Source organism: Hylobates moloch, unplaced genomic scaffold, assembly GCF_009828535.3.
Source record: "Hylobates moloch isolate HMO894 unplaced genomic scaffold, HMol_V3 SCAFFOLD_11, whole genome shotgun sequence".
Taxonomy (NCBI): Eukaryota; Metazoa; Chordata; class Mammalia; order Primates; family Hylobatidae; genus Hylobates; species Hylobates moloch.
Genome location: NW_026652286.1, coordinates 46,757,446 through 46,773,850, shown reverse-complemented (window position 1 = coordinate 46,773,850; position 16,405 = coordinate 46,757,446). Strand labels below are relative to the sequence as shown.

At 44.8% G+C, this 16,405-nt stretch overlaps 2 protein-coding genes across 2 annotated transcripts in view; one reads left to right on the top strand and one right to left on the bottom strand.

The window, feature by feature from the left end:
* The window catches only part of RNF169 (ring finger protein 169), a 90,062-nt gene extending 81,048 nt beyond the window's left edge, over positions 1–9,014 (bottom strand). The window contains exon 1 of the mRNA XM_032166940.2: positions 8,482–9,014. Within this exon, the coding sequence (XP_032022831.1) occupies positions 8,482–8,983 (502 nt within the window). The 5' untranslated portion in view covers positions 8,984–9,014. The remainder of the gene's footprint in view (positions 1–8,481) is intronic.
* Positions 9,015–9,191: 177 nt separating this feature from the next.
* CHRDL2 (chordin like 2) overlaps positions 9,192–16,405 on the top strand; it is a 51,564-nt gene continuing 44,350 nt past the window's right edge. The window contains exon 1 of the mRNA XM_058446974.1: positions 9,192–9,231. The gene's annotated coding sequence lies outside the window, so the exon portion shown is untranslated. The remainder of the gene's footprint in view (positions 9,232–16,405) is intronic.

Below are 16,405 nucleotides of genomic sequence, written 5' to 3'. Positions count from 1 at the left end.
TAAGTTCATCTTCAGTTGGGCTTATTTCTTCTGTTAAGAATCCCTTGTGGTCTAAGGTATGGACGTACCTCTCAGAGTCTTTTCCTGTCTCACTAGCTTGAAGCCTGTTTGTATATTAATTTCTGAGCCATATAATATAAACCCAGTTCCCAAATGTAAGCAAGGTATAGATCTTGTGCTTCAATTTCTCAGGCAAACTTTTTTCATTTTCTCTTTGCATAGAGCTCAAGCAAGTCAAGACAAGATTTCTTGTTGTCTCCTTGTGTAATAGGGAAGATTTTTTTTTCTAGCCCACCCTTTCACCTAGAGTGCAGCACATCAAAAATCTCAGTCTTACACAGAAATCTTAGTTCTAATTCCTTTTTGCAAATGGTAAAACTCAACCTGCTAGGAAGACAACACCTGAAATAACCCATCTCCACACTCCTCACTCTGCTCCAGGGCAATACAGCATAGGTTCAAGGGCTTACAGTTTTGGTCTGTAGTTCCATTGGAAACTGGAGATTTTTCTATCTTTCCTGTATATTCAAGAATGCATTTAAAAGAATTGTCGTTCTTTATTATGCAGCTTTTGGGCTTACAGTTTTGGTTCGTAGTTCCATTTTTGTTTTTGGAAACTGGAGATTTTCCTCTTTCCTGTATATTCAAGAATGCATTTAAAAGAATTGTCGTTCTTTATTTTGAAGCTTTTCTGAGTATTTGTGTCAGTTTTAGCCATCTTGCTAAAAAGAGAATTTGGGCTCTCCAATCTATTTGCTACAACACTCCCATGGGAGTGATCTCTCTAAAGTTCAAAGATGAATTCGTCTTTGAAACTCCTCAGTGGATCCTCATTCCTTAGCATGGCACTCAAAGTCCACTATTATTCAGCAACTGCCAATTTCTGCAGTCCCACATGTTCCACTCTCCCACATGCACTCTATACTCTAACCACTCCTGTTTACAATCCCTAGAACACTCCTTGTTTCATGTTCCTATGCCTTTAAATGTACTATTTCCCTCTCTCATCTTTATTCTGACCTCATCCACCTAATGAATACTGATGGTCAAATGTCTGGCATTCACTGAAGCCATTCCTGACCCATCCAAACTAGATTATCTTCTTTGTGAAAATACCTTACATTTGTTGACCTAGCTCTTTATATACCAAGCATTGTAATAATTCATTTAGACTTTAACAACAATCTTATGATTTTAATACTATTACTATTCCCATTTTCCAAATGAAGAAACTAAGACACAGAGAGTGTCCAATAACATACAGCTATAAATAGCAAAGCTAGAATCTGAACCCAGGTAGTCTGTCTCCAGATTTTCCTCTATTAGCCTGCTCTACTAATATATACTATATTGCCTTCTACAATTATATCTTGCATAACAGCTATTATAATACTTATAAAACCACATTTCAGTTGCATATTTACATCCCAATCTTCCCAACTACACTTTGGGACAGAACCATGCTTTACCTCTATTTGCAGCTCTAGTGCCTAGACCTAGCACACAGAAGACCCTCAAATGGTCACTAAATTAATGAATGACTGAAGTTAACAATGCCATAGCCAATGCTTTAGTCCAGGCCCTCTTCATCGCTTGCCTGAACTACTAAAACAGTCCCCTAACAACTCCCCACCTCCAGTTTCTACTCACATCTTTCCTCTTCCAACCAATATATATTGTCTTTCTAAAGCGCATTATGATTATGTTATTCCACCACTGAAAAATCTTTAAGAGCTTTATAGGATGAAGTCCAAAATTCTTTTACCCTAATACACAATGGCCTGCATGATCTAACTTCTTCAGTCTCTTCTCTGCTTCCCCACTCCAGTCCACACTCCACCTATATTTAGCTTTTTGCCAGTCCCTGAACATCCCAAGCGCCTTCAAGCCTTTCTACATGCAGGCTCTTCTACCTGAAATGGACATCCTCTCCTTCCTCATCTGGTGAATTCCTACTCTTTCTTCAACATACAATTCAAATGCCTTCCTCAGGTTTCCTGCAAATTGTCAGTCAGCCCATTCCTCGACTCTGTTAGCATCGTCTGTTTACCTCACTTAACACGTTGTATTGTTATTTGAGTATGTGTTTCCCCAACCACACTGTGGAGTCTTAAAGAATGTCTTATTCATCTTTTTTTATTGCATCATCTTGCACAATGTGTGCCCCTCAAAATGCTCATTGAATTAGTGGAATGAAATTTAACAAACATATCCTACATCATACACTCAAGCCAACTCAGATACAAATTAATTCAAGGTAGGCAACTCTTTCAGGATTAACTAGAAGACAGGGAGTGGAAATATGAATAAACAAATACCTCCTAAATTCCTGCTATTCAATCCTGAATTCTATACATTGGTGCTATTCTTCAATAGTAATTAATGTTTAGTTGGTAGAGTGCATGTAATCTCATCAAGAGCTTTAAAAAACATCTTAGCACAAGGCAAATGTTTCCTGTATTGGTATAACACATAAGGACACTCTCAAATTCTCGGATATGTGTCATTAAGGATAAAGAAATGAGTCATTTTACATATTTTAAACAAATCCTTACAGACTAGGGAATTCCTGTCCTCTTGCACTACAATCACATGGTTTCATTATTCATTAGTCCTAAATGTAATTTAGGCTGCACACATAGCAAACATTGTCTGTCAACTGAGTAATAAACCAGAACTACTTGCTTTTCAAAGAAAGGGGAAATTTTTTAAATGCAGAAATGTTAACCCTAAGTGAACAGGGAAGTTGAGATGGGATGAGAAGGGATAAGTGAGGCACTACTTAATTGTTTTTTATCTATTCAATTTTCATGTTTTGTTTGTTTTTCAGAGAGAGTCTCGCTCTGTCCCCCAGACTGGAGTGCACTGGCGCAATCTCGGCTCACTGCAACCTCTGCCTCCTGGGTTGAGGCGAATCTCCTGCCTCAGCCTCCCGGGTAGCTGGGACTATAAGCGTGCACCACCACGCCCAGCTAATTTTTGTGTTTTTAGTAAAGACGGGGTTTCCCCCATGTTGGCCAGGCTGGTCTCGAACTCCTGGCCACAAGTGATCCGCCCACCTCTGCCTCTCAAAGTGCTGGGATTACAGATGTGAGCCACCGCACCTGGCCTATCTATTCAATTCCTGAAAAGCACTTTTAATAACACGAAGAGAAAAAAATTTAAACTGCCAATTTAAAAGATTCACCAGCCTTTGTCTAGCTTTTCTTCAGTCATTACCCATAGCCGAAGAAAAAGAATCCCGGCCAGGCGCGGTGACTCAACGCTTGTAATCCCAGCACTTTGGGAGGCCGAGGCGGGCGGATCACGAGGTCAGGGGATCGAGACCACAGTGAAACCCCGTCTCTACTAAAAATACAAAAAATTAGCCAGGCGTGGTGGCGCGCGCCTGTAGTCCCAGCTACTCAGAGAGGCTGAGGCAGGAGAATGGCGTGAACCCAGGAGGCGGAGCTTGCAGTGAGCCGAGATCGCGCCACTGCACTCCAGCCTGGGTGACAGAGCAAGACTCCATCTCAAAAAAAGAAAAAGAATCCTGAAAAGTAAAAAGGTCTTGGTTTCAAATCTAAAAGCAGTATGATTTGGAATAACCATCCTGGATTTCAAACAGACTGAATTCTTGAAATTCATTAATCATTTTTAAATGAAGCTTAAGTGTGGCTGCAATGTATAGTTCAAAATCTATCTATGTCAGCCTGTATGGTAAGTATATTTTTTAAATCAACAGATAAGGAATACCTCTAAATTTAGAATATAAGCTCCATGAGAGAGAGATCTTTAATATTTCATTCACTGTTTCCCAAAGACCTGGCACAGAGTAGGCACATATTATGTAATTCCTGAATATTGCTCAAAATGGTCCAAATAATTAATATGTCAATATATACAACTAGTTGCAGATCCTCAAAGAATATGAAGTTGAAGTCTGAGTTCATTTTGAAACAATCACTGATGTAGCCTTTACACACAGAGTTTCACAAATCAACAAGAACTGATATTATATCCAAAAGCAAACTGTCAATGCATAGAAGAATTAAATAAAACATGTACACAGGGGTCATTAAGGTTCTGAACCTTAAAGCTTGCCAAAAAAGCTGGCAAAGAACAAAAATGTCACCAGTGCAACCAAAATTTTCAACAAAACACAAACTCTTTATACTTTTTCCACAAAGCAATTCCTAAAGAGGCACTGGACTTCAACAAAATAAAAAAAAATTAAGAACTTCACTTAAATACCAGTGCGTTTACTACAAAATTTCATTTCCAGCAGGCCTGATGTTTCCTTTATCAATTGATCCAACTATGTGATGAGAATACAACTAAGCAATATATCTCCGAATGTTACTAAAATTGCTATTAGGCTGGTACAAAAGTAATTGCTGTTTTTGCCACTGAAAGTCATGGCAAAAAACCATAATTACTTTTGTGCCAACCTAGTAATCCTGTTGCTGTTTCCACTCATAAAAGCACAATGTAAATATTTATAAAACTGGTATTATTAGTTTTCCTTATTAAAGCTATTATGAACATTTCACTGAATTAGGCTGTTTCTGTTGACCCTTTTTCATCTACTATTAACTCATGTAAACCCTTACTCTCTTATCTGTTCTGGGCCTCAGTTTTCTCTTCTGTAGAATGAGAGATGTAGATTAAAACAATGGTTCAAGGCTGGGCGCGGTGGCTCACGCCTGTTATCCCAGCACTTTGGGAGACGGGGCGGGTGGATCACCTGAGATCAGGAGTTTGAGACCAGCCTGATCAACATGGAGAAACTCCGTCTCTACTAAAAATACAAAATTAGCCGGGCGTGGTGGCGCACACTTGTAATCCCAGCTACTCGGTAGGCTGAGACAGGAGAATCGCTTGAACTGGGGAGGCGGAGGTTGCAATGAGCCAAGATCATGCCATTGCACTCCAGCCTGGGCAACAGAGCAAGACTCCGTCTCAAAAAATAAATAAATAAATACATAAATAAAACAATGGTTCAGATTCTGGTGAAAGCTACTGGTGACTTCTCCATAAAAATGCACATATGCATTTACATAATGATTTATAAACAATTATTTATAACAGCAAAAGACAGGAAACAATCAAAATATCCACCAACAGGTGGTTAATTATGCTATATCCATTCAGTAAAATTCCATACAACATACTGCTATGGACTTTGATGATGTATTCTTACACCAAAAAAAAAGCAAGTTACAGAACAGTGTATAATGTACAACCTTTTGTATAAAAATGGCAAAAAATAAGTGTACTTGAATTTTCATGTAGATCCATAAACTATGGAAGAACAAACAAGAATCTTTTTTTTTTTTTTTTTTTTTGAGACGGAGTCTTGCTCTGCCACCAGGATGGAGTGTAGTGCTATAATGTCAGCTCACTGCAGCCTCCGCCTCCCAGGTTCAAGCGAGTCTCCTGCCTCAGCCTCCCGAGTAGCTGGAACTACAGGTGCGCGCCACCGCACCTGGCTAATTTTTGTATTTTTAGTAGAGACAAGGTTTCACCACGTTAGCCAGGCTGGTCTTGAACTCCTGACCTCAAGTGATCCGCCCGCCTTAGCCTCCCAAAGTGCTAGATTTACAGGCATGAGCCACCATGCCCAGCTCAAGAATCTTTGATGGGAGTGAGAAATAAGGGGGTAAGAGAGAATCTTTTCTTTTTTTTCCCTCTCTTTTTTTTTTTTTTAAGACGGAGTCTCCCTCTGTCGCCAGGCTAGAGTGCAATGGCGCGACCTCGGCTCACTGCAACCTCAGCCTCCCGGGTTCAAGAGATTCTCCTGCCTCAGTCTCCCAAGTAGCTGGGACTACAGGCACGCACCACCATGACCAGCTAATTTTTGTATTTTTAGTAGAGACGGGGTTTCACCATGTTGGCCAGACTGGTCTCCATCTCTTGACCTTGTGATCCGCCCACCTCAGCCTCCCAAAGTGCTGGGATTACAGGGGTGAGCCACCGCACCTGGCCAAAGGGAATCTTTTCATTGTATACTTTGTTACATTTTTGTTTGAATCCTGTGAATGCACTGCCTATTAAAAATTTTAATTTAAAAATACTGTATATAACTTCAAGGGGATCAGACAACCCATTGAAGCTAAAAGATACTTCCTAAGCCTTTTGGCAATATTTTTGTTTTCTAAAATTCTTCAACTGAATAAGCACGTAACTGCATATACAAAACAATCCAACAACAAGAACATTTAAGAAAACCATTTTTCATTTTGGTCCTCATATAAACATATAAAGTTATTAATGAATACTAAGTGACTCAATAGATTCTAATTTGAAATCTCATTTTAGATAATTTCCCTTAATCACTGATAAATTTTATGACAAAAACTTCTTCAAGGGAAAAACTTTGCACAAATCATCAAGCCAAACTTCCTCTCATGGTTCAAATTCAGAGCTGGTATTTCACAACGGTCTCCAAGCTTAGAAATCAAAATGAAAATTTCTATCCTATGTGGCCATATAATCAGTAGTACTAATAGGGAGACCAGAGAAATACTGTCTTATATTGTGACCATAATCTCAGACTATAAAGCAAATTAAGTAGCATATGAAACCATCACACCACATCCACAAAAATAAAGACGTTTCATCCCTGATTTGAGCAGGAATAGGACAGAATTGGGTTTTCATCCTTAGGCAAGTTACTTAACCTCTCTGAACCTCAGTTTCATCTATAAAATGCAAATAAAAGTACTTATCTCATAGGGATGTTGTGAAGCTTAAAAGGAATAACGAGGGCTGAGCACAGTGGCTCACGCCTGTAATCCCAAGACTTTGGGAGGCAGAGGTGGGCCGATCACTTGACGCCAGGGGTTCGAGACCAGTCTGGCCAACATGGCGAAACCCTGTCTCTACTAAAATTACAAAAATTAGCAGGGCGTGGTGGCACATGCCTGTGGTCCCAGCTACTGGGCAGAGGCAGGAGAATCGCTTGAACCTGGGAGGCAGAGGTTGGAGTGAGCTGAGAGATTGGCCACTGCACTCCAGCCTGGGAGACAGAAAAAAAAAAAAAAAAATGGAGGCCGGGGATCACAAGGTCAGATTCGAGCCAGCCTGGCCAACATAAAAATACAAAAAAAACAGCCGGGCATGGTGGTGGGCGCCTATAATCCCAGCTACTCGGGAGGCTGAGGCAGGAGAATCGCTTGAACCGGAGCGGGTGGTGCACAGAGGCTGCAGTGAGTCGAGATCGCATCATTACACTCCAGCCCGGGCGACAGTGCGAGACTCCGTCTCAAAAAAAAAAAAAAAAAAAAAAGGTGGGGGGAGTGACAAGGAACATAGAAAGTAAGATGCAGGTCCCCCTCAACCCCAGGAATAAAATAGCCCAATATCCTAGGACAGTGACAGGTGTCTCTGGCGGCTTGAATCAAAACAGAGTGCATTCTAGAACCTGTGGTTTCTAGAAGCTGCACTTGTATACACAAGCAATGCCTCTCTTTCCTTACCGAAAACAACACATGGCAGAATTCCCAAAACAGAAGGTGCAAACATCTGGCCTTTCGTGATTTATGTTTCTTGAAAATCTCATTCTAGGTAAGCATTTTTTTTTTTTTATCAAACAGAGCTGTAGATGTTATGTTGACTGGGTGTGTCCCCAAAAGAATCCTAAGTTATAACAGTCTTATTTTATACAGGGCACTTTCTATCTCAAAGCTCAGAACCGAGGAATAGCAGGCTGCTGGTGTTAGGGGAAAGAAGTTCAAGGCAAGAGTCCTACAACAGACTTTTAATTGCCAGCAAGCCAGCAGGAAACCCACACTGCCAAGGAGATAGAAGCAGCCCCTGCCACCCAATCTTTGTTTCCAAAACTTTTAAACCCAAGCCAGCTTTTTTGTCGGGCACTACTGGACTTAGTAGTACCAGTGTTACAAATATAAACGGCAGTCACTTATTGCTTCCTCACTATGTGCCAAGTTCTGTGCTAAGCATACATTTTCCAAAATGTATGAAAACAACTGCACAAGCGTGCTCCCCACCCCCTCTGCTCTCGAGTCTGAAAACTCCCTTCACATCCTCAAATTCAACCTGTTCCCTAAACTCCGGATTCTCCACACCCTTCACTGACTCATTCAGGGCCAGGAGCCACATCTCTCCAAGCAATATGACCCCCAAACTCTTCATGCAACATTAAACCAAGCACTTCTCTGATCCAAAGCCCCTCCCACTCCCACACACCAATTCCAACCTGCCCCTAACTTGTTCCAACAATTCTGTTTCCCTCCAAACTTCGGACTTACGTAAGGCGCGGGGTGCCCTCACCGCCCCTCCGCATGCAACGTGCCTGTCCTTCACTCTGAAGTTCAAAATTCACAAACACACTGCACCTGGGCAGAGCCCGGGTTCCAATCCCACGAGAACTCTCCACACCCGCCCCAGTAGGGCCCGGGACTCTCCACCCCTCACCAGGCCAGGCCGGGGCGCGCTCGGCCTGGCTCCAGACCCCAAGGGGAAGTGGGAAATCTCCACCTGGCTCCGCAGGCGCGGCACGCGGCTCCTGCTCTGCCCTGGGCCCCGCGGCAGCCGCGCCCCCGTCCCGGCGCGGGCGGCAGCGCTCGGGTTGGCTGCGGCGGGCGCACTCGCCCAGCACCTCTGCGTCGGCCTGGCCGTCGTCGCGGGCCCGACGGCGGGCCCAGCCTGGGCCGCGGGCGCGGCAGCGAGGGCAACCCGGGCCCGCCGCGTCGGCGGCGCGTTGGGCGCAGCCTCGGCAAAGCGAGTGGCCGCACGGCAGGGCCGCTGCTTCCCCCGGGGGCTCCAGGCACCCGGCGCACCCCGATTCCTCCGGCCGCGGCGGCAGCGGCGGCTGCAGCAACGGCGGCGACAACACCAACAGCGAAGGTCCAGAAGCCGGGCCTGGGGCCCCAGTCTTAGCTGCCGCCATCTCGTCACAGCGGCCCCGCCGGCCCCGCCGACTCAGAGCGGCCGCTGCCGCCGCGGAAGAGGCCCGAGTACTCGGACCTGCCGCCGCCATCTTGTTTCCCGTTTGAAGGGAGGTCGGTTGCGAGGGAGAAGAGTGGAGGGCGGGGCAGTGCGTGGTGGGCAGTGCTATCTACATATTCATGAGGGGCGAGGCTTCTGTGAGCCCAAAGAGGGTTCTCCTCAGACCTGATTGGCCAGAGGGGATACTTCATTAATATTCATTAGTTATTCTTTATATATGCGGTCATCAGCCGCACTCTCGAAAAGTCCTTGCAGTTTCCTCTTACTGAACTGAAAGAGGTGAGAACTGAGGGGCTTTATTGGCAATTCTGAACGATGTTAAACTTTGATACACTTACTTATCCTGTAATGTCTTGATAACTGAGGAGAAAGTGAGTGGGGAATATGTGAGTTACTCAGCAACCTGCCTTAGTGTTCATTTGATATGAGGGCCTGAGCTCTCTCCTAAGGATGGGGGTAGCTTTGTGACTCAAACCAGGCCCACCATGGTAACTAATTGCCAAAAGCAGCAGCCGCTTGTCAATCCTACCTCCTCATCCTCTCTCTCCATGTCCCTTCCTGAAACTGCCCCCCTTGGCTGGTAAAACCACACTTTCCTGGTTTTTTCCCAGCCCCTTGGCTCCTTTTCAGTCTCCCGTGTTTGGGGCGTCCATGTGGGTGTTCCTCTAGGCTCAGGCCTCAGTCACCTTCTCACTCTGCGTGCTGCCCTGGTCCACATTTTCTTCCCTCAGGAGCTCCCAGATTGCTGTCTGCAGCCCAGGCCTCCTGAGTCCAGCCCTCCATATTCAACTGCCTGATGGAAACATCCTCTTAGATCCCTACATTCCTCATGTACAAAACTAATGTCACTGTCTCTCATCCTCCTTTCAAAACTGCTCTTCTTACTTCCTTCATTCTATTAAAGGTCCCATCCTCCCAGGTACTCAAGCTCCAAACCTAGTCATCTTGAACTTCTTCCTTATCTCCCACAAACCATCAGTTATTTAGTCCTGTCAATTCCACTATCAAAATGACTATTTCCCCACCTCTTCATCCCATTCCCACTGCCCAATTCAGGTCTAATCATCTCTCACCTAGATTACTGCAGTAGCTGCTATAGATTGTCTCCCCTCTCCCAACCTCTCGTCTAATCCATCCTCCACACTCTTCGAGTTGCTTCCTATAGGCCAGCTCTGACCGTGTCACTCCTGCTTGAGCTAGGGAGAGGTGCTTGGACTTTGATGCTGGCACCCTTTCTGGATGCAGAGGTTCCAGGAGAAAGAATAACCCCTCTCTAATGGAAAGGTGGTTCGGCTACAGTAGTTCTCCCATTCTTTGCTTTCTTTGCCCTGGGATAGATTTGGAGCAGGGCAAAGAATGGGAAACATTAAATAAATCGCATTTCTTAGTGGAAACCTTTATAGGATGACACGAATTTTGTAAAGAGAGAAAAATAAAAAAGCAACATAGGCTGGGGTCGGTGGCTCACGCCTGCACTTTGGGAGGATGAGGCAGTCAGATTGCTTGAGCTCAGGAGTTAAAGACCAGCCTGGGCAACATGGTGAAACCCCATCTCTACAAAAAATACAGAAATTAGCTGTGCATGGTGGCACTCACCTGTACTGGGGAGGCTGAGGCAGGAGGATCACTGGAGTCCATGAGGTTAAGTCTGCAGTGAGCCATGATGGCACCACTGCATTCCAACCTGGATGACAGGACGAGACATTGTCTCAAAAAAAAAAAAAAATCAACATAATATAATAGAAGGCATCAGAGGCCCTGGGTTTTGATGAGATTGCCCAGAGCTAGTGGTAAACCAATCCAGTGCCGAGTGATTGGTTAACTCAGAGAACAGGAGAAAAAAAAAAAGAGATGGATTCCCAAGATAAGAACCAGAGGGCTAAAGGACAGTCAAGAGTTGAAGAAAGGCCAATGAGTGATTAAAACAGAGACCTGTTTGCATAGAGACCCAGACAGAATCCTTCCAGACACAGAAGTATGGCCTTGGCTAGGCTATCCTTTATCCGTGGGTCTTGCCCACTTCCATCCCAACTTAAGGTTCTTGAGGAAATTTTTCCCGGATTCTGACAAAGGAGATCTGTGATCCAGACAATCATCATTAGAAATGGGGCCATTTGTGCAGGCTGTTCACTCTCGATGGTTTGGATCTTTTAATCTGTTTACTGTTGGAGGAGCTGAGCCACAGAAACATAGCATGCTTTCTTGGATACAAATAAATATAGAAAATTTCCTTTAGCAGAGGGAAAAAGCAAGAGGTCTGAGTAGCACTGGACCAGAAGCCAGGAGATCTGGGGTTGGGTTGGTCTTGGCCCCTTCTAACTCACTGTGTGATTTCAAACAGCTAACTTCCCTCTGGGCCTCAATCTCCTCATCTTTAAAACAAGAGTATTGAAGGCCAGGTGCTGTGGCTCACGCCTGTAATCCCAGCACTTTGGGAGGCCGAGGCAGGCAGATCACGAGGTCAGGAGATCAAGACCATCCTGGCTAACACGGTGAAACCCCGTCTCTACTAAAAATACAAAAAATTAGCCGGGCATGGTGGCGGGCGCCTGTAGTCCTTGCTACTCGGGAGGCTGAGGCAGGAGAATGGCGTGAACCTGGGAGGTGGAGGTTGCAGTAAGCCGAGATTGCACCACTGCTCTCCAGCCTGGGCGACAGAGCAAGACTCCATCTCAAAAAAAAAAAAAGAGTATTGAAAGTCATCAGTTCTCAACCTGGGACACACCTCAGAAACACCTGTATATATCAAGGTCCCACCTCAGATCTAGTGAACCCAGAAACCCAGGTGGGGGATATCAGGATGTGTATTTTTTTTTAGTGCCATAAGAATTCTAATGAATACTCCTAGGTAAGACCACTACAACAGATAAATTCAAAGGACCGCTACAGCACTAACATTGTAGGAGTCCAACTTCCAATCTCCAGCCTCTTCTCTCCTCTATGCCATTGCTGAGTAATCTTACTAAAAGCAATAGTGGTGACAGAGGGCAAGGCACACCTAAGAAATCTGGAGAGCCACTCACTATGTGGGAAGCTAATAACAATGAGGATGATTCTAAAGTTTCAAGCCTAGCAGCCTGGGATTGTGATGAAAATTGACAACCGACAAAAATGCATCCAAACCTCTCTCCTTCCTTCCTCTTTTTTTTTTTTTTTTTTTGAGACAGGGTCTCACTCTTTTGCCCAGGCTGGAGGGCAGTGATGCAATCTGCAATCACGGCTCACTGCAACCTCTGCCTCCCAGGCTCAAGCAATCCTCTCACCTCAGCCTCCTGAGTAGCTGGGACTACAGGCACATGACACCATACCCAGGTAACTTTTATATTTTTTATAGAGACGGAGTTTCACCATGTTGCTCAGGCTGGTCTCAAACTCCTAAGCCCAAGCGATCTGCCTGCCTCGGCCTCTCAAAGTGCTGGGATTACGGGCGTGAGCCACCGTGCCTGGCCCAAACCTCCTTTCTATTTAGGGAATTCCCCATTCTGTATAGTGTTGATGAGGCTAGGGAAGCCAAAGCTGAAGGGATATTCTTCTCCCTGCCCCCTAACAGCTAGGACGTGACACATGACCCAGGCTCAGCCACCTAGCCACTCTTCTCTGAGCTTGGCATCTTCACAAGTGACATGAAAACATAGAGACAATTTTAGAATTATTCATAGCAACAGAGACAGTAGGTATGCAACAGCAGTGGGGCCCTGGTGGGGTTTGAGGGGGGTGGCCCTGCCATGGTGAGGGTGGCCATGCCAGGCTGTACCTGAGACACAGACTTGGCTGTGGTTCCCATTGCCAAGCCTGCCTAGGTTACAGCCCATTTTCCATATCCGATGCTGCAGTTTTCCTGTCAACTCTTTGTATCCTTTCAGTAAATTTCATTTTTTCTTAAATGACTCACAATCTCTGCTGTTTACATCAAAGTACTCTAACTGAGACATTAGCTTGTTGTTTTTGAAGTGTCACCTAAAAATGGTTGTCAAGGGTGCTTGGTAGATGATAAAATGATACAAGAAGCTTAAGCCAACATCCTAAAGTAGAACGAACCCAAATAGCTTTTCTCTAAGGCCCCACCTGCACCACAGACCACCATGGGAGGAAGGATTCACAGACTCCCTTTAATGCACGATGCCAACTGGAACAAATGGCAGTGCAGCTGCAGGTACCAATGCTTCCCCTCCAGCTGCTTTCTGAGGATTGCACTGCTGTCAGAATTCCCTACCATCCTTCTCATAGCACCTCTACCCAGATAGCTCTGCATTGTTTTACCCCACCACTACCCCTTCCTCACTCCTCATCCACATCACTACAAACCTTCCCTCTAGCTTATGGCTCCAGCTTCTCCTTGCTGGACTGAAAGACTCAGATATGAGCAAGGCCATTCAGCCTAGTTCCAGGTGGAGACAAGGCTGTTTCTTCCTGCAAGCCCAAGACCTCTTCTTCCAGCTTAAGTGCTGCTGAGTCCATCCTGAGACCTCACACATCTAAGAAGGAGAAGGCTAAGCCCCTCAGACCACACCAGTGCCACCTCTCCTCTTTGGATAACATCTTCTTCCTGTACTCTTCCTCCCTCAAGTCAGATCTCCCCCTGAGATTTGGCCTCTTCCATTTTGCTTTAAAGATTCTTGCTACCTTCTTTTATTCATCTTCAGTTCCTTCCCTTTTGTTTCAGAGGAAGAAGTAATTCTTTCTTTTTTTTTTTTTTTTGAGATGGAGTCTTGCTCTGTCACCCAGGCTGGAGTGCAGTGGCGCGATCTCGGCTCACTGCAAGCTCCGCCTCCCGGGTTCACGCCATTCTCCTGCCCCAGCCTCCCGAGTAGCTGGGACTACAGGCGCCCGCCACCACACCCGGCTAATTTTTTGTATTTTCAGTAGAGATGGGGTTTCACCGTGTTAGCCAGGATGGTCTCCATCTCCTGACCTCTACCTGCCTCGGCCTCCCAAAGTGCTGGGATTACAGGCGTAAGCCACTCCGCCTGGCCTAGGTAAGTAATTCTTTTGCAAATCTAATCCCTCCATCTGTGTTTGTCATGTCATCTGCCCAGCCTCCTCCAGACTCTTTCCAAACACTCTACCAATACAAATAAGACTTGGTGCTTGCCCCCTCAAAGTCAAACCTAACAGAAAGGCAAAAGTAGAAAAAAATACAGCAGAAAACAGAAGAGTTATAGAAGAATTGCAAGGGCTACAACAGACATAAACAGAGTGCCATGGAAGCAGGGAGCAAAGGTGAGAGGAAGTTCGGGAGATTTCACAGAAGAGGGGACATTTGAGCTCGTTTATAAAGACTGAGGGAAGGAAGTTCACCACATGGATACAAGGGAAAGCAGAGAGACAATAAGAGCCAAGGCAAAAGGCATAAAAGTTTGAGACCTGTGTGGGACTGATAAAGAATTTGATGTGGCTAGAACATCAGGTTAGAGATGAGACTAGAAAATTGCAGAAGAAAAGAAACTAGAATTTATTGAGCAACTACCACGTGCCAAGTGTCATGCTAAGCAACCATATACCTCTGTTATTTAAACCTAAAGTAATTGAAATATTTAATATTTGGCCCAAGGGATTGGTACATATGGATTTGTGTTTTGGTTTTGTTTGTTTGTTTGTTTGTTTGAGATGGAGTCTTGCTCTGTTACGCAGGCTAGAGTGCAGTGGCACAGTCTTGGTTCACTGCAACTTCCACCTCCCAGGTTCAAACAGGTCTGCCTCAGCCTCCTGAGTAGCTGGGACTACAGGCATGCACCACCACGCCCGGCTAATTTTTTTTTTTTTTTGTATTTTTGTAGAGACAAGGTTTCACCATGTTAGCCAGCCTGGTCTTAAACTCCTCACCTCAAGTGATCCACTCTCCTTGGCCTCCTGAAGTGCTGGGATTACAGGCGTGAGCCACCATGCCTAGCCTGGATTTGTATTCTATAAGGATAAATCTCGATTCTATAATTATCAGTGAATAACAAAAAGAATCTAAGCAGGCTTCATCCCACCCCCAGAGTTGAGATATTACTGGAGAAAGTATGGTGCAGCTAATGTTCATTCATTCATTCATTCATTCAACAAATATCTATTGAGCACCTACTATGTAGCAGGATTATGGAAGTGCTAGGAATTCAGCAGCAAACATGGAAGACAAAGTCTAGATGCTGACCAGTTTGAGCAGGAACAGCATTAGGTACAGTGTTTGACATATTCCAGCTGCTGTGGAATGAATGAATATTATCGCCTTAGTTACACTTTCATGTTTAGTGACTTTCAAAGTACTCATTGTCAGAAAAAAATTCTAATTAACAAACAAGCACATTGATGGGGCAAAATAGTTCTTTAATTTCTTTTTTTTTTTTTTTTTTTTTTTGAGACAGAGTCTTCCTCTGTCACCCAGGCTGGAGTGCAGTGGTGCGATCTCGGCTCACTGCAAGCTCCACGTCCCAGGTTCACACTATTCTCCTGCCTCAGCCTCCCGAGTAGCTGTGACTACAGGCGCCCACCACCATGCCCAGCTAATTTTTTTGTCTTTTTAGTAGAGACGGGGTTTCACCATGTTAGCCAAGATGGTCTTGATCTCCTGACCTCATGATCCACCCCCTTCGGCTTCCCAAAGTGCTGGGATTACAGGTGTGAGCCACGGCGCCTGCCCTCTTTAATTTCTTTACATTTTCCCTCCAGATGCCTATAAATCCACTTAGAATTGGCAACTAGTCTTACTCCTCTCTGCACCTCCCTCTCCTCCCCTCAGTCTTTCTTCCTCTTTTCCCTGCAGATTGCACTCAGGGCCCCTATTCTTGTTCCTCTAGGCTCTGGCCCCAAGTTCCAAGCAACCAATTAGTTTCCTCTTTGATTTAGTTGTTTTTAATTTTTTTTTTTTTTTTGAGACGCGGTCTAGCTCTATCACCCAGGCTGCAGTGCAGTGGCGTGATCTTGGCTCACTGCAACCTCTGCCTCCTGGGTTCAAGCGATTCTTCTGCCTCAGCCTCTGGAACAGCTGGGACTACAGGCACGTGCCCCCATGCCAGGCTAATTTTTTGTGTTTTTAGTAGAGACAGGGTGTCACCACATTGACCAGGCTGGTCTCAAACTCCTGACCTTGTGATCTGCCCGCCTTGGCCTCCCAAAGTGCTGGGATTACAGGCGTGAGCCACCATGCCCAGCTGTTTTTTAAATTTTAATTGACAAATAGAAATTGTATATATTTATAGTATAGAGTTGTTCTTTTTGTTTTTTAAGAGGATAGAGGTGGCTTTAAGAAATCCTTTAGGTTCACAACCCAAATGTCCATCAATGATAGACTGGATTAAGAAAATGTGGCACATATACACCATGGAATACTATGCAGCCATAAAAAAGGATAAGTTCATGTCCTTTGTAGGGACATGGATGAAGCTGGAAACCATCATTCTGAGCAAACTATCGCAAGGACAGAAAACCAAGCACCACATGTTCTCACTCACAGTTGGGAACCGAACAGTGA